Here is a 25,235-nt window from a genome sequence, read left to right as displayed (position 1 = left end):
GAACGCGATGAGGGCGTGTGGCTGCTAGTGAGGGTCATTTGCGATGATGGAGGAGGCAAAACCCGTGGACTTTTCTTGCTTGTATGATAGCTTGTATCGATACTGCTCAAGGCGTATGTCGCCCAAATGATAGGATCTTCATACTCAGTCAAGGATGGTGCGAGCACAGGACAACGTGTTACAATATACTCGTACAAACGTACTGTACATACCGTGAAGTACATCCATGACGTGAAGTGACGCCGTACAGTCCGTGGATCGTCAAATTTTGAGCCGTCTTCATCCGCAGAACTCGAACCCAGGGCATCCGATCGCGGTTCCGAATCCTGTAGGATAGCCATCATTCACGTCAGGCATACTGATCTAAGATCCTTGAACACAAGGGTGGTGGACTACTTACGGGACCCGTCAACTTTCGCGACAGCAAGGAGTGCCTGCAGGACGCCACCCAGACCCTCTCCAGCAAGCATGCCCGCCTACAAGTAACAGCCACCGCAGGCAACAATGAGCGTACAGTCATGACCAGGACGGAAGAAACTACATACCGCGACGGCGAACATATACATATCGAAGCCCGCAGGGTTCTTCCGTGCCCAGAAGTAGTTGAAGACCGAACCGAACGCCCTGTCACAAGTACATGGGTCAGCCGTGAAAACCAAGGAAAGGAGAAGTTACAGTAGATGCCAAAACTCACATCGCGATCGAGAACGGGATCTGAGGCGCGACGAACGCCTGCACATGCACAAGTACCATGGTCAGAACTCAACCACGGAACGCGAACGAGAAAGCAAGAACGCACCAATCCGACGGCGTTCCAGTTTGGGATATACTGCCAGTACTTCTTCGGGACCCATAGGTGCTTCACAATGACCATGATGACCGTCCAGATGCCCATCGCGATCGCAGTGAAACCTGCGGACTTGGGGATCGCTGTGTTCCATGGCGGTCAGCACGGTATACACCACACAATCAAGAAGACACTCACGAAGAGAAGGCAACGCAACAGCCTGCGCGACCGCAACCCACGCGCTCACACTCGGAGCCTGGTACGTACACTCCTGCACCGTACTCGACCTATGCACAAGCGAATTCCGTCAGACAGTTCCCGCGACAGTCGCATATGACCAGTACTCACAGGATGCACGGGCTCGCGGTCGTGAAGAGGATGAACAGGCCGACGTTCAGGAAGATGGCAACGACCGCGCCGCACAGCTGCGCTACGAACTGGTTCCGCGGCTTCGCGCGCAGGAGATATCCGGTCTTCAGGTCGCCTGACGAGTCACGACATCATGCCCAAGTCAGCATCGGATTCACAATTCATCAGCGCAACAGCAGCGACGCGAAGTGGATAGTTACCGGTCATGTCGGTGGACTGCGCTGCAGAGCCGGCGGCGATGATGCCCGCCGTCAGGTTGACGGTCTCCGCAGGCTTGATCGCGAGGTGTGCGCCCTTGCCGATGCCTCCGAAGATCAGTTGCGAGGCCTGTGGTCTCCGCTGTCAGCGAACAGCGAACAACGCTATTACGAAAGTCATGGACGTCTGGTACGGACCTTCGCAACAGCGGTGACAGGGTTGACGTCTGTCGTGCCAGCGGACTGCACGCCGACGAACGAGAACGCGAAGCCGAGGAGGAGCGAGAGGATCGCCTCGCCGACGTTCATGTGGAAGAGCGTCGCGAGGATCGAGCAGCAGAGGATGATGCTCGCGGCGAGGCCGACCGTCCACCAGAGTGTCGGCACGCGATCCTCGACGGGCGTCAGGTCCTCATCGTCATCGTCGGGGTTCAGGTCCTTCTGGAACCAGGTCAGGGGGTTGAGGCTGGCCACCTTCAGGTTACGGAGGCCTGTGGTAAATGTCCTGGGTGAGCGTGGGTGTAGTAGCGAGGAAGTACTTGAGGACTTACCGGTGATGATGAAACCTGAGTTCATGCCAAGATCGGTAAATGAGTAGCACAACATCATCAGAATTCCGGGCCCTGGGTTATAAGAGAGATCAGCTTCCTGGCGAAACGCAGACCACGGCACACGCATACATAGGAGCCAATACCGTGGAGAAGGCGCTTGGGTGAAGTCCGACTGGTTGGCGAACGAGAGCGCGTTGTAGGACACGAGAGGAAAGTCGTCCGAGACAGACACCCCAAAGGCAAGCCCGTTCTTGACAAGGGAAGGAGCGACTACATGACATGGTCAGAAATAGCTCCTCAAGACTGCTGACAAGCCAAGACTCACTTATGCCCCATGCGAGGATCGAACCACCAACTGTAATGCTCCGAGGTCAACCCAACCGTGTCTGGATCGAGCCCATTGGGTCACGTACAGAAACTCCAACTTGCGTTCAAGCCAGAAAGCATTCCAGCACCGAAGAAGGCGGGGGTAACTAGAGCTTATCGTCAGAGACGGTCTGAAAAGGTCTAGCGGCATACGTACACTCGATCCACCATCCGTAGTTGTCCAGCGAGATGATGCTTGTGAAACCGATGCGGTACAAGGTCCAGCCAAGGTGCCAGTCGAAGAGCTATGTTCCACATCGTCGTGAGTCACAGCAATTAAGCGTCAGCACGTCAAGGAGGTACTCACGACACCAGGAGCATATCCGCTCAGCACCTTGTACAAAAAGACTATCACGAAGGACCAAAGCAACGCAAGCGATTTCTTTCTCGCCACCACTGCACCTGTCCGACTGTTATGCAGGGCATGGATGGTCACAGCGGTGGCAGCAGGTGTCGGGAACGTCAGTTTCTGCTTGACAATGTAGTACTTGCGGAGGGGGATCACGAAGAACACGCCGAAGAACCCAGCGCAGGCTGCGAGCGCGATGAGCTTGCCGATGTCCTGCTTCGGCAGAGCGGAGAGCAGGTCCAGGCGATACATCGCCGGGATGGCGCTGACGAACAGAATGCCGATGCCACCAGCGGCTGGTAGTGGTGTGAATTAAGAATGACAAGCGATGTGAACGACCCAAGATCCGATGTATGCGTTTCACATGGGGCGAACGTACCCGTTGCTGCGCTTTGGACTGTGCAGTTCTCCTTCGGACCAAACGGTCCTCCAAGCAGCTTGCCAAGTAGACCGGACTCCGGAAGGGCCTTGGAGAGGGGTTTGATGATTGCAAAACCAAAGATGGCCTGACGCGCACCCGAATTGTTTAAGTTCATCCGAGTCATGCATCATGTCTAGCGTGTCTGTGACTCACTCCGAATAGCTGCATGGCCTACTTAGCGAGATGACTGCATATAATCTGATGCTTGCTTACCTGAGGCCCGAACGTGAAACCAGTCTTGAGCCCAAGGTAGATGTTAGAGGCACCGACTAGGTGTGACGTTAATGCCATCTACGATCATGACGGTGGAGCACCTGCTCACCAACGGCTCCCAAGGCGCACCCGACAAGAATAGCTCTGTGGACCGTGAGACTAAGCTCTTGGCACTAGGCGGGATGGACACACCTCAGGGTTAGCTGGTGAGTCTCTACCATCTCGTCAGGGTCGGGAGGGAATGGCCTCGAGCTGTCGGAGCGCATACATTAGCTTCATGGTGTACGAAGAGGTCTTGGGACAGCATACATACATGTCGGGCATGTCACTTTCGTATTCGTCCACCCCAGAGACCGTCTCTCCGGCAGCCTTTTTCTCGTCCGTAATGGAGCTATGAGAGCTTTCACCACGCTGGTCCATGGTAAGCTCTGCTTCGAGCTCGCTTGCAGAGCGCATCGTTGCCAAGAGGATGGTCAAGGTAGGTCCTGAGGCTGCGCAGACGAGGTGTTGAGGAGTGAGGAGGGGCTCGCTCTCACCAGTCAGTGCGCTTTATTTCTGCGAAGCCCCCTGGCGTCTCGCGAGCCCGGCGCCGAGACGGCAATCCACTCAGTTACTTGACGCACTGGATTGAGAGCTTCTGCGTGAGAAGCCCAGCCAAATAGCCATCGGTGAAAGAAGTCCCATCTCCGAGAAAGTGCGCCATTGTGGCTCGTGTCCATGCGGCTAGATTGAAAAGAGAAGTTGACATTCAGCGCAAGGCGGGCGCGACCCCGCATGTACGTGGATCCCGAGCACGGCCTTGCTGATGTCCATATGCCGCCGAGCCATATTGTCCTGCTCGGGTATGTTTCGTACTCCCGTTATCCACGTTTCTCTTTTGTAGTACAGTTTTGGACCTGTGTGTCATCAAGTAGACCGTCGGTTCGAAAGCGATGCAATGAATGGTACGAGTTAGCATACAGGTGAGAAAAAGGTTGACAACGTAGTTACCGCAGTCTGTCCGCTATATCGCGGGCTCAGATACTGTCGAACATAGCCTGGTCCACTGAGATTTGGACAGAGACCGTAACGTGAATGAGGAGGATGGAAGTTCCAGTACAAGCCGTCTCCCGGAGTAGGCGCCGGAGGCCGAGGTGACCATTTACGGACCTCGTAGCAATCGAGACCCTGTTTCAAACCACGACTTGTGCACCCACTTCTGCGACCATCGCATGCATATCTTGAAGAGTCTGACAAGAGTACCCGGACAATGCTCGCAGCCCGCAAGTTCACACCAACGACTGTCAAGACATTAACATTCGTAAGGGATGATGGATTACTATTCTAGCCTCACGATTTGGGGACAGCAATGACGCAACGATCCGACGAAGGTCGGGAGCAAACCGCATATGAGTACAGTAGCTCCTGAAGGTGTCGCAATTCCCAAGGTATCTGAGCAGAACTTATAAACTGTCTTACCTGGCTAAGATTGGCTTGTTGGCAGGGCATCTTTCTTCGGCGTATTAATGCTTCTCGGTACTTTAGGGTGCAAATGCGCGCAAGCTGAATTCTATACGCACATGCGCACGGTCACCGCTTAGGTACTTGTGGGCAAACTGGTCGCCTCACGGACTGAGTTCCAGACCCTCGGAGATGCCCCGTTCAATACGCTCACAATGCTCTCCTCGGTGCAGTTGTGGCAAAGGTTTGAAGGATGAGCTCAAAGGCCAATATGCGCCCGCCTCCAATGTCTAACACGGCCCAACTTCGGGCAGATGCGCTCCAATCATGCGACTTCTAACCTTCAACATCCAGCGCTCAACGACGCTCGATGCTGCACGAAGAGAAGATGGCCATCAGACATCCATGCGTGCCTTCAAAACCCAATCAAGCAGCCTGACCATCATTCGCACGAGCGAACAGCGTCCGTACATAAGGCGCACCTCAGCTGTCTCATGTGCTCTTCTGGTCTCTACGCCATTCCCACACTAGACTCGTCCTCTCGCCCAGCATGCGAGACTTGGACCGCCTTCCGTACGACCTCTGGCATGTCATCTTTCAACTCGTCTGTACGGACGGTGGGAGAGCCGGGTGTGTACTCGCACAGGTATCCAAATCCTTCCGCGCCCTCTCCGCACCCACGCGCTTCCATTCCCTCGCGCTCTCCAGCGTCACCCAGGTCAAGAACTTCCTCATCTGCTTCGAGCGCATCCGCCGTTTCGACCACAGCTCACCCCCGCTCGGCATGGCGGGCGCGGGTGGGAGCACGCCGCCTTTCCACAACCTCCTCCTGTCATTCCTCCCAGGCACGTGCGACGCCCCGCAGCGCACGTTCCGAAAATGGACCGACTACGCACGGGACGAGCGGTCGCTCGTCTTCCAGCTCGCGAACGACCACCGCACGTGGACAGCCGCGAAGACAGCATGGAACCGCGACTTCGTTCTCCACGTCTCTCGCCTCCTCCAGCTCGCCGCGCCCACGCTGCGCGTGCTGACGGTCCTCCAGTGTCCGGAGATACGCCTGCCCCTCGTGCGGTACTGCCTCCCCGCGCTCAGGGAGCTTACCCTCCTCGGGGATGACAGAATGTTCTTGCGCATAGAAGGTCCCGGTGCGCTCGTTCCTGGACAGAACGACCCCTCGGACTTCGAGCTCTACTCGGTCCCCGCAGGACCGCCCGACGAACCGCCGCTGCCCGCACTCACTCACTTACACGTCGTGTTCACGGGGCTTAAACTGCACCCTTGGGAGAAGACTCTGCCGCAGTGGGCCGCTATAGCTCCCGCGGTGACGCACCTCCGGATATCCCAGGGCAACGCTCGCGTAGCACCCGTCCTCGGGGAGATGCTAGGTGTCGTTCCGGCAGTAACGCCTACCGAGGACGCTGACGCTGACCCGGAAGCTGTCATTCACGCACCGCGACCTCCACTGGAGCCAGAGCCAGAGCCAGAGCCAGAGCCAGAGCCTCTTTGCTTCAATGTGCGCGTCGTGATCGTGCAGATGTCTGGGGCGCGGAAGTCGAATGCAGCACAGGATCCGGAGAGACGAGAGCTTGAGCGTATCCGCGACGAGTGTGCGTCTCTGGACGAGGCGCCCAGACTCACGATTCTCCGAAGTCGCACCTACATGCCTGGATACTGGGAGTCGAGACTCCGGTGGGAGTGGCGCGAGCGGATGCTGGGAGGGGGTGGGTGCTGGACCGAGGACGAGGCTGACGAGGACGTCTGGAAGGTGTTCTCTCTGGATAAGCAACCTGGAGCTGGGAAGAGGAAGAAGGGCAGATCCGACATTACTGTGAATGTCAGAGAACTGCGTGATGGCAGCACCGACAGTGAGACCACAGACGGAGGACCTGGGAAGAAATGGTGGAGAGTCCTGGCTAACGGTATTCCTCGTGTTAGGAAACGTAGCGTAGTATGAGAAATGCCACATTTTTGAGATGAAGTATCATGTCTCGGTATTGTCGAGTGCCTATATACGAATACTGTACGCGACAAGTGCAACACAGTGAACGCCGGTTAACTCAGACTCAGAGTCTAGACCTCAACTGGCCCCCACTGCGGTTGTTTGGTTATGTTAGGATCCAAAGCCGCCGCCTTCCTTTCTCGTCGCTGACCCACCGCCCCGTCTCGGGTATCTCGGCTACCAGGCGAAGACCAAACAAACACGCAGGGGTGGTCCGTGCGCCCTCCGCGCCCAGGGTACATATACCTCCCACCACACCTCCTTGTTTCCTCACCACTCTGGCCTTTTGGCTTAGATCAAGTGTAGTATCTGTTCTTAATAGTTTAACCACTATTACGGGAGTACTGCTCCCTATGTGCGTTATCTAATTTTTGCCGCCCTCTTCTCGCGCCTTGCTTGCAAGGCCGGGATGTGCGATGACCTTGCCGTTGCAGTACTGGCTTGCGTCGTCGGGGGCTCTCTCGCTCTTCTCTCCGGGATGTCGTTGTGACTGGTCAGTCGACCAGAGGCAAGACACTCCGGAATGATGTGCGAGAGGGAACCTTCCTTTTCAGTGGGGTTGGTGGGACGCGCCAGCGTCCCGAACACGGTGTTTCTCCTTCTCTTCCTCTTTCTCTTTACTTAATGAGCATTGCCTTCCCATGGTTGTGTTTGTTTCATCAGTCTTCCGTGTCGCCTTTTGGCAGAAATCCTGGATACTTAGTAGCGCGATCAATTCGGCCTCCGTGTTTCTCGTCGTTCCACCTGCGCGAGAAACACTCATTGGATTATAGTTGTCTTTGACGCCCTACCAGTCCCTCCTGACAGCCAGATCCACAGCCACGTCATTGACAACTGTCGCTCCTTAACATACAGTTCGGCATCGCAGACATATGTCGCGCGTAAGTTTCCGAGAAGCGGGATATCGATGGCATATACTACTAACTACACACAGACGTGGAATAAATATGGGATATAGTTAAGCGGAAGGAGGGTAGGCTGGGAGGGGAGACAAGGACCCGCTCACGGTAGACAGATGCAGGTTGACAGATAGCGAGGAGGTGGCGCAGCGCACGAGCGCAGTGGGTATGTACAACAGGTGCGCGTGCGCGTGCGAGGAACGAAGCGTCGGGTGGGTGGAGATGGAGATATGCACAGCAGAACGGAACAGCCATTATTGATTACAAGGCGGGCGGAAGGGAGAGCAGGTGGAAGCTATAGCAGGGAGGGAAGATCATACGAGAAATACAAACAGACGCAGGGAATGGGATGAGTCACAGGACGGGCATGGGCGAGCGTGAGTGAGCGTGCGTGGGGCATCTGCCAGAGTCATAGAAGGTGAACGGGAAGGTGTCCATGAAACGTCTACAGAGACGCTGGGAAAGGCATGATACGTGATAGATGGATGTGGGAGCAGGACGGATGGACGGGCACACGAGCGGCGTCGAAATCACAGGATGTCCGCGTCCTTGAGATGGTTGCGCTGTATCCCTTCCTGCACTGTGGACGCACATCGTATGTCCATGTCAGAACGAGACGCTAAGGGTGCTGCGGGAACAGACGTACCTGCCGCAACTTGGATCGCAGTCGCCTGCGTGTCCTAATGACGAGATGATGGTATGTTAGTTCCAGGTCTACCGGGGAATAGGGACCGAACAATATGGGGAGGCGGAGCTTCGTAGGACTCGGAATCACGTAATCTTGGAGCCCCTCAAAACACCAGACGGAGATACGTGAGAATGCCGGAAGGCCAGAAGGCCATGCGCCCAACAAGAAGCCTCCGGCGAGGACAGAAAAGACGCGAACGAAGCGCGCGGATGAGAAGGCAGGAGCACTCACAACAACAGATGTGAGATACGAGTAGAAGCCGCGCTGTTGGGGGGAATGCCGCAGCAGGGTGTCTCTGAACTGCTGTCGGAAGTCTGCAGCGCCGTGAGTGAACTGAATCGCAGAAGAAGGTGCAACGTAATACGTACACTTGGCCACGTTCGGTGCGTCGTTTGGCCGGTCACCATATGTCGGGATGTAATCCACGACCCGGACCCCCCGCGCAAGCTTCTTCTGTAGGAGGTCGCATTTATTCAGGAACTAGACGGCAAATTGCAACCATTTTAGCCCCGCCGCACATCAGTACATACAGAACTATCACTCACGAGGATCAGTTGCACCTTCGCGAGCAACTTGGTAGAGCAGACGGCCTTCCACAACAGGACGCTGTCCTGTAGACGGTTGACCCTGCGGTCTTCCGCGAGCTGTTCATCGAAACAGCTGATAGGCGCGAGGAAGATTATGGCGTTGATGTCGTCGAAGTAAGGATACCACGCGTGGCGCTGTGAAAGCTGTGAGTGGTGGAACGCTATTATCCAATGAGACTTACCAAAGAGCGCGCGCCGCCCACGTCGTAAATGAGCCATTCCCGACCAGCTTCGGAACCTACCCGACGCCAGTCAGTGAGCCAACCACAATGTTGACGCATAGCAACATACCCTTCTCAAAGACGAATCGGTGCTCCTGCACGCCCATCGTCCGCAGACGTGCCCGGACGACGTCGTCGTCCGACGGCTGGTAGTCCCACATCGCGATGCGTTTCACGTCATTCAAGAAGCTAGATGGGTACAAGACGTGAGAACCAGTAACGGGTCTGATCAAATCGCGAAGACGAAAGCTTACAATCCGGGCCCCTCTTCTGGGCGCATGCCCCTCCGGTCTAGCACCGCCCTAACGACGGGGTCCATCCAGAGCGCGAACATATCATCCGCGCACGCCGCGATGACCTCGGAAGCATGCTCGACGTCCGGCTCGACGTCGTCCAGATCGCTCTTCGCCTCAGAGAGGCGGGATACGGACGATCGTCGTGGATGCTGGTGAACACAGGGTATTCAGCGTCGGACAGTGGGACGCTCAGGAGACAAGGAAGAGCTCACGTGTCCCACCTTCTCATCGTAGGCACTGCTGCCGTCGCTCTTGATCCCCCGCACGCGATTCAACGCAGACTTCCACCCGCTACGACTAGTCACAGCGAATTCCCTGGAGCGGAACTTCGGGGTTGCCCATGGTGCAGCACTGCCAGTACTGCCGTGTACCTCTTCGGATGATGCAGCGCCGAGTGTCTTCTCCAGATTACGCTGGATGCGACGGAGGGGTTCGAGGCGAAGGAGAAGCTGTCGATGTGATTCGGTCAGGCCATCGCGAACAGATTGTGTTGTGGTCATGATAGACTCTCTCTCGTCTTCATCATCATCGTATTCCGGTTCAAGAGGTGAGGTGAGAGTAATGCCGGGGAATGAGATGGCGAGCTCCTTTGTGAGGACGTCCATGATGGACGTCATGGAACGGACGAGATTGAGATGAATAACGGCGCGCCATGCTGCACGTTCGGCCAGAAAGGAGGAGTATGCATATGCGAGTTGGAAGTCTTGGAATGTGGCGGTCAGAGCCGGCGCCTCAGTGTGATTATGGACTATACGCACTTTTGACCGTGGTCGACTTGCCACTCTCGCTCTGTCCAAGCAGCAGGACCTTGATCGGAGGCTTCCGTTTCTTCATTGCTTGCCTCTCGGCCTTGATCTGATCGTCAATTTGCTCACTGATTCTGCGAGCCTGCGCTTCGGCTTGCTCTCTGGCCCATCGTTCGGCGGGTGTCTCATCGGGTGGGGGTTCTAGGGCGATGGATAGAGGGTCGGGGGCGTCGAGTGTACGGCTCATGGTGCCGGATACGAGGGGTAGGGGATGTCGGCGTTCGGGTCAGGGAGTGGTCACTGGTGCGCCATTTCAAGGTTTGAGAAGGTAGGCACTCGGTGATGGGAACAGGAGAGCTGATCATGATGAGAACGAATCACCGTCTGCGGTGACCAGGTTCCGCTCGGTTGTTCCGAGCGTGACTTGGTGCAGCAGGTTGGACGTATCAGTCCTAGCTCCCAGACGCTGTTTCGGTACAGCCTGTCCTGCGGATGTCTATCAGCGTTCGACGGAGTATAAGCCGTGTTGCGCGCGTATGTGCATACCTCCCAGCATTCTGCTGCGCACGCCCGAGGCGGTGGTACGTTTGGGCTCGGAGGCGGACATCCGGCAGTGGGCGACTAGTCTGCGCAAAAACTATCAGTCTGTGCTTGTCCGAGAGATACGTAGCAGGGTGATAATCCCGCCAGCGAGATGATCGTTGGCGTGCGCTCAGCAAGCGCACGTGTGGTGTCAAGGTATGTTGCCTTTCTTGGGTATATCCCGCTTACGCGGGAGTCGGTCCGAACGCTCGTGTCCTCCACGCCCCTACACAATGACCAAAACCTCTCGGAGAGTCTTGGGTACGGTGACCGCCTGCACGACAATGTCGTAACATCCGGATATACGGCGGTACGTCCATTCACTCTGATGCGATGGGCGTCGGGTCGGGTGCACGGGCGCAGCTCCGCCTTTGCACAGGTGGACAGGATTTGAAAAATCTCAAGGGCATGAGTACGCGAGTCGACTGTCGCTGCCTATCCGTATCTCGCCGCTCGAGTAAGTAAAAATGTACACGGTAACATGGACACCTCGTGGCGAAGCCAACCCTAGCCAACCGCGGCCGCCGACGCAGTGCAAATACTACTTCCGTTGTATCCGTGGCAGCGATTCGGTCGGGCAATCCGGATACCTATTACTTGAATGACTGGCAGACATGCCGTTGTGGCCAGCGTTGGGCCTGTGGGCTGCTTGTATACGCCTACACGTGCCATTGGACGACTTTCGGAGGATCACATATCCGCCCATGGGGCGGACGCTGTTTACACTGAGCGTTTTTTGCAGATCCTTCCGTGATGCGTACCCCGACGTGCTATGCCCTTTGGGGACGAACCAGTCCTCATGCCAAGGACCCGGGGTCCGAGAAGTTCAGAGGTCCCCGTAGCAACCGGTCAGCAAGTTCCATCAAGAAAGACAGGCACCGAAGTTAACCCGTTCCGTCATACGGAAGCTCAAAGCATGCAACGTGTCCCTGGCGCAACGCCTGTGGCCAAATCACTGACCGGCGCGACTCCTTCGATGTGTGGTATGGGAGTCGTACTCACGCCCGTGGATACTTTGTGGCTAGACCGACTGACCGACAGCTCAGCAGGTACCCCAGGTGACCTCGAATGCATGCAAATAGCAACGATCTATCTACGGGGGGTGCATCTCTGTAGATACTAGATGGCGTCACACCGTATTCAACGCCTCGGCTCGCGAGACTTGTCGTCCCAAGATCTCTGACCCGCACAGATCTAGAGGCAGCATCGCCTACATCTGATGACCTTTTTCTCCCGGGCGTGCACTTCAACACGCACGTTCTCAGGCTAAATGGATTATTGGAACTAATCATGCCACCGCAGGACTAGCAGATCAAAGTTGACGGAGATGCAGAAGCCACAACGGCTATGTATACGCACCGTCACCGTGTCCATCCTCTATCATGTGATCGGACGCTATTGTGTGTGCATGAGGGGGTGGCAACTCGCAAGTCGACAATTGGAACTTCGGTATTCCACGTCCCCTCGCCATGACGCGCGTGAAACTGTTGCGAGGTACCTCTACGCATGTCCATGGGGAGGTCGTCCTTCCCCACGCCCGCACGGTCACACGTCGCGCGCAGGTTTGCACGCGTCAAGCCACCGTCCGCCAAGTATGCGATACCGTGCAAGAGAGTGACCGAGTCTCAGTCGAGCTCAGTCATCGACGCCGGACACAGACATGCCCGATCTCCGTGAGTGACGTATACCTTTCTGACAGTCTCCCCAGTCCTGTGTGCTAACCGTACATTGTCCCTTGATCGCGCTCACGTCCGTTCAGTGATAAGTAGCGCGACTTTCATGATTAGCCGGAGAGCGTCCATGTGCCCGCACGACCTAACCCTTGATGAATCACGGCGATGGCTTCAGCGCGCAGCTATCTGTTCCCCATCGGATTGGGCGCAAAGATCTACACGCACCCTCCACCGTGACTGCTGCGGCGAGAGAGGGACCTGCATGGACTAGGGGCCCGCCTACCAGCAAGTACTGCCTGACGGGGACTGCGGGTGCACTTCCTGTCGTCCGGGGCCATTTCCCGTGTTGCGGTGAAAGGTAAGCTGGCCCTACGGTCCACGTATAGATATTCAGCCGGGGGGATGCGCGGGACAACCAAGATATACATTGATTCGAACTTCGAAGCCCTACCTGCCGTCACCAGTAACTATAACTAAACTGCGAGAAGACCTCCATCTATCCGGTGTATGTGCAAGACAAGAATACGAGTGTGGCTGCGTGGGATTATAAGCGAGAAAAGCGAAGTCGATAGCTTACCAGATAGATCGACCGAACATGGGAACGAGTGATGGGGGTGGAAGTGGAGGTGGAACGAGACGGCTGAATGCTACAACAAGAGAGTGTGATGTGATGAGTGCGGACGCGCTAACGGTATGAGAGAACAACATGAACCACAATGAGCGAAATTACTGGTATCGGTGTAGGGTATGCATGTACCGGAAACTAGAGATATACAGGTATATTATTAGTGGTTGGGGCGATGGGTGCGCTTGTTCGACTTCGAACGTCGCGGTGCCGACGGGGAGATGGGTGTGGCGGAGATCGCGCCGTGTCCGTGGGTAGGCACGAAGTCGGGGTCCACTTCGGCCGGCTTGAGGTGGAGAAGCAAGTTGTATACGAACCTCTGCTCGTACCTGGACAACACTGTTAACGTATCTATACCATCAGAGATCAGAGGGTGTGGCCTACTGTGAATTGGTGAACACTACAACCATGGACTCCGAGTTACACCTCAACAAGTTGGGAGCCATGACCAGAGCCAAATTCGCGCTCGTCATCTTCGTGATGGTCTGGATTTTCTCCTCGAGGAATAGCTGCAGGAAGCTGACGACGAAGAGGACAACTCGTCTGTTGATAGTCGGCAGCCGGTGCACAATCTGGACGCATGCCTCAGGGTCATGCGAGTTGGTGATGCAGTCATTGTAGAGTTCGTCTGGCACCAGAGGGTCGCAGAGTTCGCGGAGCCACAGTTTCAACGTAGACGCCAGCACATGCGGGTCGTCAACGCCGTCTAGACTGTAATAACCCTTGTCGATGCGAAGCTTGAGGTCCGAGACGAGGTCCCCGTCGCCGGGCACGCGGAAGATGCCTTCTGATTTTGTACCGCCGAGAGCGAGAATGCCGTCTGCAAGGAAGGGGAGGATGATAGGCACCTTCTTGTCAGGGTAATTGCGCTCCTGGAGCCGGAAGACGGTGTCCAGGGGCTCGCCGAAGATGGATGGATGAAACGCAGCATCCTAGGGATGGGTATGAACGGGAATGCCAGAACGTTTAGGGGAAGCTGGAACGTACCGATGCTGTCTCTATCTCCGCAGCACTTGGAGGCTTGCCTCGAGGACCCTTCTTCGAGACGTACGCCAGACGACGCAAGCAGTACTTCGCCATGACATCTACACGGCCTTCCTGCTGATTGGTTGCTTTCTGGATGTACGAGCGCAAGTATGCCTCGAAGTTCTTCGACGGAGGGAATGTGACGAGCAGGACGCAGAGGAACTGCCAACCCTTGAACGTGCTTTCGCTATGCACAAGACCGCATCAGCAAGAACGGAACATGCGTGCGGGTAGCACCACGTACGTATTCGGATTGCCGTTGAGCTGCTTCATCACCTGGCAATAGATCTCGTCCCGGAGCTCTCCGTGGCTCAAACCCTGACCCAGCAACCATCGCTCTTCCTCGACTAGAGCATGCAACATGTTGACGGACGGCAACGACGGAGTCGATGCGTTCAGCGGGCTAATGGGAGTCGCGGGACCATTGCGGTCGCGGTCGCGGTCGCCCATTATACGCTGAATGATGCGGAATGTCCGGACCGCGTCTCTGTGTAGGGAACGGTTGAGGTTCAGTAATGGCGAGGTTATGGGCGCCTAGAATTGACAGTCAGGGTAAGCTGTGTGCGACGAACAGTTGGCGACGGCACCTTCTGCCATGTCATGATCTGAGCTACGGGGACCTTGCGCTTGAAGATGAACCCGGTACGATGCGTCGAGAAGTACTGCTGCGCGAACTCTGACTCCGCAAACTGTTGGATGTCCGACGCCAGGTCTTGTGGGAGAATAGGGTATTTGCTGAACAGATCACGTCAACGAGGACGTTCTTGGAGAGAAGAGCATCACAGCGTACCCAGTGTTAAGAGATGATGTACGGCCTGTCTTTTCGTAGATGTCGATGGGTATTGGCGTGCTGCCATTCCGGTTGACAAGCTGGCTCATGTGTCGGCTGGCCTCTAGTGGCATGGGGTGAGTGGAGGTGAGAGAGAAGATGACAATAGACGTACCAGGATTCAGTACAGGAGTACTGATCTCGCGCCCACGTAGCTGTACGCTGACAGGACCCGACACGCTGCGCCTGGGCTGTGGCGCAGCGGGGATAGGTCTGCTTGGTGACGGCGGAACGCTCTTGTCCTTGCCCACCTTGAACTTAAATCGCAACGGCGTCTCCGGGGTATGCAAGCTGTCACCGAGCGAAACTCCGCTCAGTAGCTTCGGGTCTGTGTTGATTCTAACTCTAGGTGGGGAATCCTGAAATGGCGTTCCCATACGAGCTCCGTGCCCACTCTCGGAAATACTGGACTTGTCCTGAGATCCCGAAGACTGAGAGTTAGATAAGGCGATCATCTCTAGCGCAGCACTAAGGCTCTGTGGCTGCGGAGAGCGGTACTCCATGTACGTAGAGGACTTTGAACGGGATCTATTCAACATAGCATCGTCGGTCTTGCTCTTCTGGTGAGGGCTGTCTTTCTTTGCGGCGTCTTTGCGGTGTCCGTTGACAGGCGTGCCCGGTGCTGACACCCCGTCATGAACGGAAGGTGCAGGAGAAGGAGATGCATCGGTGTTGTAGGGTGAACCAGGGATGGGTGCAAGAGGGTGACCGCGATCGTACGACAACGGTCCTTGAGACCCGGAACTGTGGTGTAAGTGTTCCGTGCTAGATGTAGATTTTCGGCTGGACGCGCCGCGCTTGCCAGCGGAACCTGTGCGGGGAGAGGACGAACTCGGACTAGGAGGAGTGTACTGAGTGCGTCCAGGAGAGCTTCGAGTAGAAGACTGAGATCGTCGAGGTTGGAGGGAACTACTGCCATTCTTGGGATTCTGCCCTGCTGCTTCTCGCTCGTTCAGGTAAGAACGAGAACGGCGATAAGGTGCACGTTCTTCTGTGCCGTTGGCATGTTTCTGTCCATTCTTGGCGTCGCGCTGGGGAGCGCGCGTTGTCAGGGACAGTCGCCGAGTCAGCGCGGTATTCTGGAGGACGCCAAGTGGGATGACAAAGGTGTTGGGACGCTCCCAGACAGTCTCGCCAGTCTTGGTCTGGTAGTAATAGGGGAGGCCACTAGATTCATCGAACATCTCCCACCATTCGCCATCGGGGCTTGGTGGTAGCCTATGTGCCGCATTCAGCAACGTGCATAGCGTCGCAGCAATTTTGATAGTACTCACAGGAAGTTTCCGACGGGAGGGTCCCAGCTAACCTCACCCGTCGCGGGACATGCAAAGAAGGAGACTTGTGTCTATATGGGTTTATGCGAGTGCATACATGCACGCGGGTGGCAATTGGCACCGAGAGCACGAACAGATCAGCGATGGTCAAAATCACGACGCCATCGAATCAGCGTCAGGACATAAGGCGCACCTGAGGATCCACCAGTGTAACCCAAAAGTTTGAGCCCCATCCATCACCTCCTGGACCGCCTTTTGAAGGCGTATCGCGCAAGCTGGTGGCGGAAGCACGTCTACCATTCAGACGGACCTCCGGCGTTGGCGGCATATCCCCATTCTCCCCGGCAGTCGTTCTAGGTATTGACGCGTCGTCCTTCTTGCTTGCATCTGGTGCAGATTGGGTGCTCACAGGGGCAGGAACGGCCGACATCGTTCGGGTGACTCTATGCGGGGGTGTGTGGGTATCCGGTAGTGTGTGATCCTCCTTCCGGCTCAGTGAGCGAGACGTCCGAGTCCCAGAGAGACGGAGATGAAGCAGGAACCAAAAGAGAGTCTGAGAAAGGTATTGGGGGTATATTACAGGGTGTATGCGTGCTCGCTGGTGCTGGCGGGGAAGGGCAGGGAGGGGGATCACGGCGGTAGAGGGCAGAGCGCCCTTGCCCGCTCATTTGGCGACGAGCGGCCGCTTAACTTCGATCGACGACGTCGACAACGTCCCTGACCGGGGACTCCCTCGGAGTCGACTCAAGCTCAACGTGCTCATTGCTGAACTTCTCGAGGTCGGGATCAGTGTTACTCGGACGAAGCCCAACGATAGGCTCCGCGAAATCCTTTACTCGCCGTCTCCTTGCCTACCGAGGTCGACTCCGAGCTCGTGAGTCGACATGGAGCAGATCGGCGCTGTTGATGGACTCGCTATATATCGCTCTTCTTGCCCTTCGAGCTTCGAGGCGATCCCCTGGCATCTAAGGTCGCACGCGGCACAAGCATATGCTGCTACAAGACCAGTGCACGTAGCGTGGTAGGCTGTGTTCCTTCACATGTCGTACAGCCGGCCGAAGGGGTGTGCACTTTGATATCCTGGCATGGTACGTATGTCGCTCTTACACACAGAGTAGACCGCATTCATCGGTAAGTTGCTTGATCAGCTCGGTTTTTCAGACCTGCCTGACATTATCTACACTCAGGCCATCACCAGAAGCTGATGTGGAAAGTGGCGAAGCAATGCTCCGAAGACGATCCAGCACGTCCTCTCATTGCTATACTAACAGACTTCAAGCAAAATCTCCTTCATTCAATTGTTATGCACGCACCGCTATCGGCTACTGAACACCCAATAGCGCGGACATCACCAGGGCCCATCACAGTAGGCAATCCTTCTTACCCAGCGGTGCACTCCAGAGCTATATATATTCTAGAAGGCACATTCGAACATGCTGGTCGCGGACCTGGACAGCCTCTCGCTCCGGATGACTATTTAGAGACCTGCCTTCAGACTGAAGACGCAACTGTCGCCTTTCTACAATCACAGTACACCACACCAGGTAATAGTATATGGCGCCTCTTCGGCATCACCTCCAAAGGCTCACCGGTGTCTTCCCCAAGCAGCGCGCCATGGACTCCCTATCTACCGAAGTCTGGCAGTACATCTTCGAGCTGGCCTGTGTCGAGAGCGTCCGCACGGGCTCCGCGCTCTCCCGGACGTCCAAGGCATTCCGCCAAGTCCTCGCCCCCATCCGATTCCACAGCATCCGGCTCAACAGCCTGGAACAGATAGAGAAGTTCCTCACCGCCTACGAAGCAGCCATCGCCGAGGCCATCGCATCCAAGAGTGACCCACCACACGTCCGCCACTTACTCCTAGCGTTCCTGCCCGGGCAGACAGACATGTTTGTCCTCGGACCGTCTTGCCACTTCCGCGACCTCTGCTCCTGGCAGGCGGTGAAGAGGCGGTGGAACGAACGCTTAGCGTCGCTCATGACGCACCTCTTCGACCTCGTCTCACCCGACCTCCTCACCATGACCGTCCTTCAGAACGACCAGATCGCCCTACCATACGTTCGGTGCTCGTTCCCCGTACTCCGCGAACTCACACTCCTGTGTGATGACCGGATGTTCTTCCGCATGCCGCTGAACTCCGAATCCGGGGTGGAGCCCTCCGACAAAGAGTTTTACAGTGCCGGGACACCTCCCGACAAGGAGGTCCTCGCTGCCCACCCCATCTTTCCCGCTCTCGAGAGGCTACATCTCGTTGACGGCAAATGGGAAGCGACGCTCCCTATATGGGCCGTTGTGGCTCCCCGTTTGACGCATCTACGAGTCTCGAGCGCCAGCCACAAGTGCTGTGGCGCGCTGTTCAATCCCCTGCTCGCGACCCCACCCACCCTCTCCACTCTCATTGTGCGGCCGCGCTCACAGGATCAGGAGAAACAGCAGGTATTGCGGCGCATCGCTAACGCGGCCCACCCTGGGGTCGACGTCGTCATCCTTCCGGTACTGGAGCGAGACTTGCAGCAGGAGTACTGGTATGACAGGCTGCCTCGGGAGTGGTCGTCAAGGCAAACTGGGGGAAAGGGGGCTTGGGTGACGACCGAGGCTGATAGGCCGTGAAGTGGTAACAATTGCGACTGTTCTGATACCCTGTTCATTTTCCCTTCTTAACGGACAACTTGCGACACGTTGTGACTGGCTTCCGAGAATGCAGGACTTCAACAGTTGTGGCGATCTTTCATCCTCATTCATTTCGGAAGAATAATAAGCGTTGTCATGAACACGTATGCATTCTAACCAACCCGTCATCGACTGCTTCAGGGTGTATGCCCCTATTGTGTCGGTTGCAGGTCTCCTCATCGCGTCGTCGGTCTCCATGCACGTCCTCCTTTCCCTACACAATAGTCTCCCACTGGTCACTCCAGGTCATCTACGCACACTTGCATCTCGCGAGTCAGCCCCTCGCATATAAGCATGCGGCAGTACCCCGCACACCTCGTGTTATACAACGGTGAGTGCCTCATGCGCGATGTCCATCCGATTGTGGCCACTACTGAGGCACGTTGTTCAGATATCCTGCAAAGATCATGGTGTTCCTCCCCACCGAGCTGTGGCAGCACATCTTCTCCTTCTCCTGCACAGATGGAGGATATACCGGCGCGTCCCTTTCCCTCGCATCTAAGGCTTTCCGAGCCCTCTCCGCCGCATACCGCTTCCAAACTGTCAGACTATCCTCGCTCGACAGCATAGAAAAGTTCCTCTATTGCAAGTCGTTCCCCTTCAGCGACTCTGTCGGACTTCAGGTGCGACATCTCGCCCTGTCCCTCGGCCGCGACTGTAATCTCACTTGGACATACGACCCCTTCGGAGTGAACACGTACTCCCTGGTGTACGATGCATGGTCAACTCGCTTTGTCGACGTCATGTGTCGGCTGTTGGACCTCCTCCACGACGAACTCGAGACGATGGTCATCCTCAAGCAAATAGACACCCCACTCCCCCATCTAGACTTCGGCTTCCAATTCTCTCGGCTGCGCTCCCTCACACTCGTACACAACGGAAGTCTTTTCGTGCGGGCGGACGTGCCCGGCTACTTGCGGTCGTGCATTAGCTACGACAGAGGTTACGGAGACGTCTGTGCGCTTGACGATGGTCCAGGCTGCGAAGAGGACTCCACGTTCCCCGTCCTGGAGAGCTTGCATGTCATAGACTGCACCTGGGACGAAGCTTCGGTCAGCGCGTGGGCTGCGTCAGCGCCGTCCTTGACGGAGCTCTACCTTCCTGGTGCGACAGAAGAAGTCGTCTGGGCAGCTCAAGATGCTTGGAGCAATCCATGACGACCCGCAAAGGACGGACACCTGTGACCTGCATCCGCAGTGCACTTCCGTTTCACACTCTGGGTACGCTCGGGACTTCCGGTCGTGGAGGACGAGGATAGCCGTTGTGGTCCTCCAATGGATCGCGGCTACCTCCCAACAGTCTGTCCGTCACCTCCGTCCGCCACTGTTGCCATCAATCGACACCAGTCCGTGTTCCGGCGCTCCCAAACACCGAGCTCTGCTGGGACAACCCTACTAGCGTCATGCCTTCGCTCCCGCGGTGTACGAGGGTGTACGTCAGCGTCGCAGCGCGAAACGCTGCCAGAAGACGATCTCAAGATTCGCATGTTCACAGGACACTGCACACTCGGCTAAAATATCACCACCCCGCACTTCCCCACCGGCTACGGCCTCCTGCCCATTCCCTGGAAATCTGACACTTTGTACTTGTACTCCTCCGATCTCAGATGGCTTACTTGTTTTCATGACTCTCAGCCTGCCTACGTAGCTAAACCATGGGCTACGCGTCGGATACCTTAACTGGGCGCGCGCGAATCAAGCTTCGCGAAGAACGCCGGGCTATTCACAACCTAAACACCCACGGCCTGTTTCGGTAAGGTATGCGCGTCGGATGCCCTCTTCGCCTCATCCTTCGGGTCTTCTGATTCGTCACGCATGTGGACGCCAGCCAACCTCTGCCCTGGCTAATTTTGTGATACGGTTTGCCAGTACGGCACGGTGCATCCCACAGACGCCGTGAGGGCTTTGTATATATTCCATCGTCGGCGCCGTTCCCACTCCCGTGCCCCGTGCGCAGGCTTCCTCTCGCCCTCTTCCTGCACCCTTCGCTGTGCGTGCCTTGCTGTCCCGTCCTATCGCCGCCCCGAGGTCCTCAGAGCAAAGATGGCAAGCCTTGATCCCCCAAGCACGCTCAAGCCTGTCCAGGTCGCGGTCGCGATGATCGAGAGTGGTGTGGCGAAACACCGGACACGAGCGGACCTCGTTTTCTTCAAGGCGGTAAGTCTCGAATCCGCGAGCGCTGTGCCCTCAGTCGAGATGTTGACCAGAAATGTATGGCGTAGGTTGCAGCGGGTGTGATGCTCTCGTTTGGAGGTCTCCTCTCAGAGATCGTGTCCGGAGGCTCTGCGGGGCTCAACGCGTCGAACCCTGGTCTTGTCAAGTTCCTTGGTGGGGCCGTGTTTCCCGTGGGCCTTATCATGTACGTTCCCCGTCTGCCTTCACACTCCCTGCGCGATCGTCTGCCGCATGTGGCCGCGTTCGATGCTGACTTACGGCTCCAGGATCGTCCTACAGGGACAGGAGCTGCTGACGAGCAACATGATGGTGAGCGTCCCGAACTGTGGCGTATGTCAGGGCATGCGTGAGCAAACGCTGAAGTAAGAGTTCACCGACAGATCTATCCCATGGCATGTATCAAAGGAGCCGTTCCTTGGTGGGGCCTGCCGTACAATTGGCTGATCGGTACGCCGTAACTCCGCGCTTGTGTTCGATGTCGTTGAATATCTTCTCCGCAGTAACATTCGGCAACCTATGTGGGAGCCTGTTCTTTGCCACGGTTCTCGTCAAGTGTGAGAGATCCCTCGGCTGCGGTAGTATGCTGATGACGGATAGCTCACCTATTGCATGCACAGACACGGGTATCATCTCGACAGCACCGTACAACGCCTATGCTGTGACGTTTGCCTTGTGAGTACTATCTAGGAATCCACCCCGAGAAGCCCTCTGAAGGACGTACCAGGCATAAGGCCGCCGACCCCGCATGGCACCAGATATTTTTGCGCGGCATTGGTTGCAACTGGTTGGTTTGCGTCGCTGTCTGGGTACGTGCTTCTTCCATGGTTCTCGGAGCCCCGTTGATTTGCTCATGTCTATGCTCCATTGAAAGCAAGCGGCCGGAGCTCGGGAGACTCTCTCGAAGGTTAGTGTTTGATCCACTTCGAGTTCGCCGTGGCGTAACCCTAACTGCGCTTCAGATCGTAGCCATCTGGATCCCCATTATGGTATGCTTCTTTTGTCTAGGGCGTCGGGAGAAGCACTCATCAGACCTCGTTGCTGCGTCAAGATATTTGTGGCTTGTGGATATGACCACGGTAGGCCTTCTGACTATACTGCCCCCTCACAACAGACACCTGACGCACGTTGGCAGTCGTGGCGAACATGTTCTCTGTCCCCTTGGGCATCCTCTTCGGTGCCAATGTAAGCTCTGACGTGCCTTAAACTTTGTTTACAACTGACCACGGCCGCAGTTGACCGTCGCAGAGTATATACGCAAGTATGTTCAGGTTGCCGGTCCGACTCCGCGATGGTGCATCTCTGACATGTCTGATCCTCCCAGGTCCCTCATCGCAGCTTACCTCGGAAACATCGTGGGTGCACTGCTCGTCGCGCTCCCTGCACTGTACTTCTACGCTCCCGACTACAACGCCGGCGGGCTGCGCAACGCGGAGGCGGGTGAGGTCATCAACAACAAGGACGGCGACAGCGAGGGCACAACGAGCAGCAAGGTCTACGAGGTCGACAAGCGGTCACAGTGACAGCATTTGTACGACCCATGATGCGGGACGAAGTAGTTGAGACTGTCTGAGGCGAGGAGGGGAGTGAAGGGTGACGATCCTTCCTGGACTTCACAGCTTGCGATGTCACTCTTGTATTCTGTATCATCACCGTCTTCGTATTTCGGATCCTCATCGGGCACTGAGCTGCGGGGTGTGACGTTGGCGAACGAGGTTTCGGGGTTGCGATGGTCGGAGGTACGATCGTATACAAACGTAACGCCATTGTGGCGTCGGTAAAGCACGCGAGATGAGCGCTTGCGTCGAAAGGGATCGAGCCACCCGTCTTCGCTTTGAGGTCATGCAACCACTCTAGGATCCTATGGGCGCGACCTATCGATCTTCGGACGTAGGGGTATGTATGGATCCATCGTGGGCACTGGGGTTCACTGAGATTGGCATTAGGAAAAGTGTCTCATGCGTATGTGTTTCGGAGGCGCTCGCAAGACACCGGACGGCGGAAGCCGCATGCGGACGAATAGCCGTCTTATGACCTGAACGGCTGAATGCCAGGCAAGGAGATGCGTTGAAGATAACCCGGCTGTGAAGTAGTCAGGTAGTCCGTAGTCCAATTGAGGCGGCTTTGCACGCACTTGATCCTCATGTATGCTCAGCAAAGCGACGCGCGACTCAGTTGGGTACATCGCAGATGCTAGTAGCAGGCCGCCTTCGAAGATCTCCTCTTCGGAAGTTCGGAAGTATGCACGCATGCATCGCGGCCGTGGTCCATCAACAGGCGTAGTACTCTACACCTAGGCGGAGTCTAGAGTTAGCCAGTCTACCGTCGCAGGGTATGGGATGTCCCGCATGGTCAGCGGTTTGTATGGAAGTCTTCCTGGTCCGGTTCCGGGAGACTGGTGTATTGCAGGGTCTATGATTGCGGGGGATGCATCAGGAGGGGGAACCAACATACGACACAGCGTCATGCCGCCTCCTGGTGTCCAGTGAGAAACTGAGGTCGACCATAGGGTACTACTCAATGGCTCATTGGTTCATGACAGATATGACATAGGACGCACCGCAGTTGATGCACTATGCGAGCGTATCGATGCTTACGGTCATATTCGGTCGGCCGTTATCCTCGTGGCGAAAACTTTGGAACTTTCGGTCGAGAAGGGCCGGATCTCCTGATGTTAGGAGCGAGTACGAAATACCTCGAGGCCGCGTACAGATGTTTGATATCGATCTCTACGCATGGATGCTAGATTGAGTTCTGCTGCTAGGCACAGGATCATCTTCCCCTACGACCGAGGTGGTTTGAAGTGTGAGTCCGAAGAGGATCCCAGGGGGAAATGTACGGAAGCTCGCCTGCAAGTAGGGCAGCGGGGGAAAGAGAATCACGACGCACCCTGCAACCAGCAGACCGTGTCGGAGGTGCGGATACGAGCCGAAGTATGCTCCTCACCCGCAGCGGTCGGAGAGAGGATTCGTACTCATTGAGTAATTATCTCCAACGCGGCAACAATTCGAACCCCGACAGTCATGAAAATTTGCACGGTGCGAAGGCTGCGATGTCCTGGCTCATGCATACGAGACAGGGGCCAAGGCCATGAACATGAAACGACGAGATGTACAGCTGTCAGTGGAAGGTACGGTTCTTCCGAACGCAAGACGTTCGCGGCAAGCCTCGCCGCCATCCACGCACCACGCCTGCCTCTCCAACGACCCTGCGGCTTGCACGAGCGCGGCCCGGAAGCAGCCTCACCGCCTCCCCGCATGGCCCAAAGATATGACGACGACTCACGACAGCATCGCGACGCTGATCCCCAGGCGGCGAGCGAGGGCGTCCAAGTCCAGCTCCGCCTCACTCTCCGACCGTTCCCGACGCCGCTTCTCTTGCGCTTCCCTCAACCTCGTCACGAGCTCGTAGACCTTGAGCTGGGTCATAAACCCGGAGTTTGGCCGCACGATCTGCCTCCGAGCACGAACAATCCGCAGGGCCTCGTCGAGCGACAGGGACGGCGCGGCGATGAGGGATGCGAGCACGACGCTGGCGCTGCGGGACATGCCCCACACGCAGTGGACGAGCACGCGGCCGTCTTGCGCAAGCGCGTCCCGGATCCATGGGACGGTGTGGTCGAGGTAGCGGAGCAGGTCATTTATCTGTGCGGTCCTCTATGGGTATACAGAGATGCTTGACGCTCCGCGGGTATCGACACTCAGGCTTCCGGACGACAGAGATGAGGTGAGTAATTGCGAGCTGCTTCAGGACGGCTGGGGGTGTAGAGATCGGCGATGAAAAGACCCGGAATGATCTCGCTGGCTTGTGGGAAGAAGTCCTCGACAGGGGAACGTTGCATGCATGTGTTCCGCAGGGCTCTACGCTGGAAGGAGTCGTCGACTGTCAGAGAACGGAGCATAGGGACCAGTGTATCGGCGCGGGGCGGTGAGCGATGCTCGGGTACGAGCGTCGTCTGCATGTCACATAGAGTAAGTCGTCGACGGAGTCGCAGAGGTGGAAAAGGCAGAAGGTACGTACTGGCGATTTGTGCTTAAGCGGCAGAAGGTCTCCGTGGAGGACAGCCATTGCACGAAATGACATACGCGAGGCGAGGGTATGACAGGCGTATGGTTGAATTGGATGATCTTGCGTCCCTCTGTCATCCGGGTGCCCCATATGGGAATCCGGACACCTAGACTGAATGCACGCACTGCACAATGGCGTAGCGGGAAGTGCAGAAACGGCGGCACGGAGGTAGCCTGCAAATCCGC

At 56.5% G+C, this 25,235-nt stretch overlaps 8 protein-coding genes across 8 annotated transcripts; 4 read left to right on the top strand and 4 right to left on the bottom strand.

Moving 5' to 3' along the window:
• Positions 1-111: 111 nt before the first annotated feature.
• Positions 112-3,868, bottom strand: L226DRAFT_291316 (OPT oligopeptide transporter). Its single transcript, XM_067673625.1, has 21 exons — positions 3,567-3,868; positions 3,446-3,505; positions 3,363-3,397; positions 3,254-3,309; positions 3,194-3,202; positions 2,999-3,125; positions 2,578-2,915; positions 2,428-2,515; positions 2,318-2,377; positions 2,230-2,259; positions 2,034-2,174; positions 1,905-1,976; positions 1,552-1,844; positions 1,357-1,483; positions 1,136-1,271; positions 986-1,074; positions 800-930; positions 695-732; positions 546-624; positions 401-476; positions 112-326 (listed from the first exon to the last, which is right to left on the bottom strand). Exons 1-21 carry the CDS (start codon positions 3,707-3,709, stop codon positions 280-282), a joined length of 2,175 nt encoding a protein of 724 aa, XP_067538964.1. The 5' UTR covers positions 3,710-3,868; the 3' UTR covers positions 112-279.
• Positions 3,869-5,207: 1,339 nt separating this feature from the next.
• L226DRAFT_558347 (uncharacterized protein) lies at positions 5,208-6,676 on the top strand. The gene has a single exon (XM_067683237.1). The coding sequence runs from the start codon at positions 5,244-5,246 to the stop codon at positions 6,648-6,650; it is 1,407 nt and encodes a 468-aa protein (XP_067538963.1). The 5' UTR covers positions 5,208-5,243; the 3' UTR covers positions 6,651-6,676.
• Positions 6,677-8,124: 1,448 nt separating this feature from the next.
• L226DRAFT_568041 (G-alpha-domain-containing protein) lies at positions 8,125-10,379 on the bottom strand (the record flags this gene model as incomplete). Its single annotated transcript, XM_067684118.1, has 9 exons — positions 8,125-8,169; positions 8,241-8,596; positions 8,651-8,762; positions 8,828-9,004; positions 9,052-9,107; positions 9,161-9,279; positions 9,345-9,535; positions 9,599-10,089; positions 10,145-10,379. The coding sequence occupies 9 exons, from the start codon at positions 10,377-10,379 to the stop codon at positions 8,125-8,127; spliced, it is 1,782 nt and encodes a 593-aa protein (XP_067538962.1).
• A 2,373-nt stretch (positions 10,380-12,752) lies between these two features.
• L226DRAFT_531733 (uncharacterized protein) lies at positions 12,753-16,973 on the bottom strand. Its single transcript, XM_067680136.1, has 9 exons — positions 16,335-16,973; positions 16,142-16,212; positions 14,983-16,085; positions 14,829-14,931; positions 14,626-14,773; positions 14,283-14,572; positions 14,000-14,225; positions 13,397-13,944; positions 12,753-13,341 (listed from the first exon to the last, which is right to left on the bottom strand). The coding sequence occupies exons 1-9, from the start codon at positions 16,569-16,571 to the stop codon at positions 13,173-13,175; spliced, it is 2,895 nt and encodes a 964-aa protein (XP_067538961.1). The 5' UTR covers positions 16,572-16,973; the 3' UTR covers positions 12,753-13,172.
• Positions 16,974-17,385: 412 nt separating this feature from the next.
• L226DRAFT_291130 (uncharacterized protein) lies at positions 17,386-18,854 on the top strand. Its single transcript, XM_067673624.1, has 2 exons — positions 17,386-17,685; positions 17,747-18,854. Exon 2 carries the CDS (start codon positions 17,756-17,758, stop codon positions 18,749-18,751), a length of 996 nt encoding a protein of 331 aa, XP_067538960.1. The 5' UTR covers positions 17,386-17,685; positions 17,747-17,755; the 3' UTR covers positions 18,752-18,854.
• L226DRAFT_291123 (uncharacterized protein) lies at positions 18,855-20,217 on the top strand. The gene is made up of 2 exons (XM_067673623.1): positions 18,855-19,142; positions 19,203-20,217. The coding sequence occupies exons 1-2, from the start codon at positions 18,958-18,960 to the stop codon at positions 19,966-19,968; spliced, it is 951 nt and encodes a 316-aa protein (XP_067538959.1). The 5' UTR covers positions 18,855-18,957; the 3' UTR covers positions 19,969-20,217.
• A 636-nt stretch (positions 20,218-20,853) lies between these two features.
• On the top strand, positions 20,854-22,505 carry L226DRAFT_457743 (Formate/nitrite transporter; the record flags this gene model as incomplete). The annotated part of the gene is made up of 13 exons (XM_067675393.1): positions 20,854-20,967; positions 21,033-21,169; positions 21,252-21,294; positions 21,366-21,432; positions 21,486-21,539; positions 21,603-21,657; positions 21,710-21,791; positions 21,857-21,889; positions 21,945-21,971; positions 22,034-22,061; positions 22,118-22,167; positions 22,218-22,243; positions 22,307-22,505. The coding sequence occupies 13 exons, from the start codon at positions 20,854-20,856 to the stop codon at positions 22,503-22,505; spliced, it is 915 nt and encodes a 304-aa protein (XP_067538958.1).
• Positions 22,506-24,263: 1,758 nt separating this feature from the next.
• Positions 24,264-24,943, bottom strand: L226DRAFT_543757 (phosphatases II; the record flags this gene model as incomplete). The annotated part of the gene is made up of 3 exons (XM_067682221.1): positions 24,264-24,626; positions 24,664-24,737; positions 24,769-24,943. The coding sequence occupies 3 exons, from the start codon at positions 24,941-24,943 to the stop codon at positions 24,264-24,266; spliced, it is 612 nt and encodes a 203-aa protein (XP_067538957.1).
• Between the last annotated feature and the right edge of the window lie 292 nt (positions 24,944-25,235).

This window comes from Lentinus tigrinus, assembly GCF_003813185.1.
Source record: "Lentinus tigrinus ALCF2SS1-7 unplaced genomic scaffold L226scaffold_5, whole genome shotgun sequence".
NCBI classification, from domain to species: Eukaryota; Fungi; Basidiomycota; class Agaricomycetes; order Polyporales; family Polyporaceae; genus Lentinus; species Lentinus tigrinus.
This window is presented reverse-complemented; position numbering and strand designations above follow the sequence as displayed.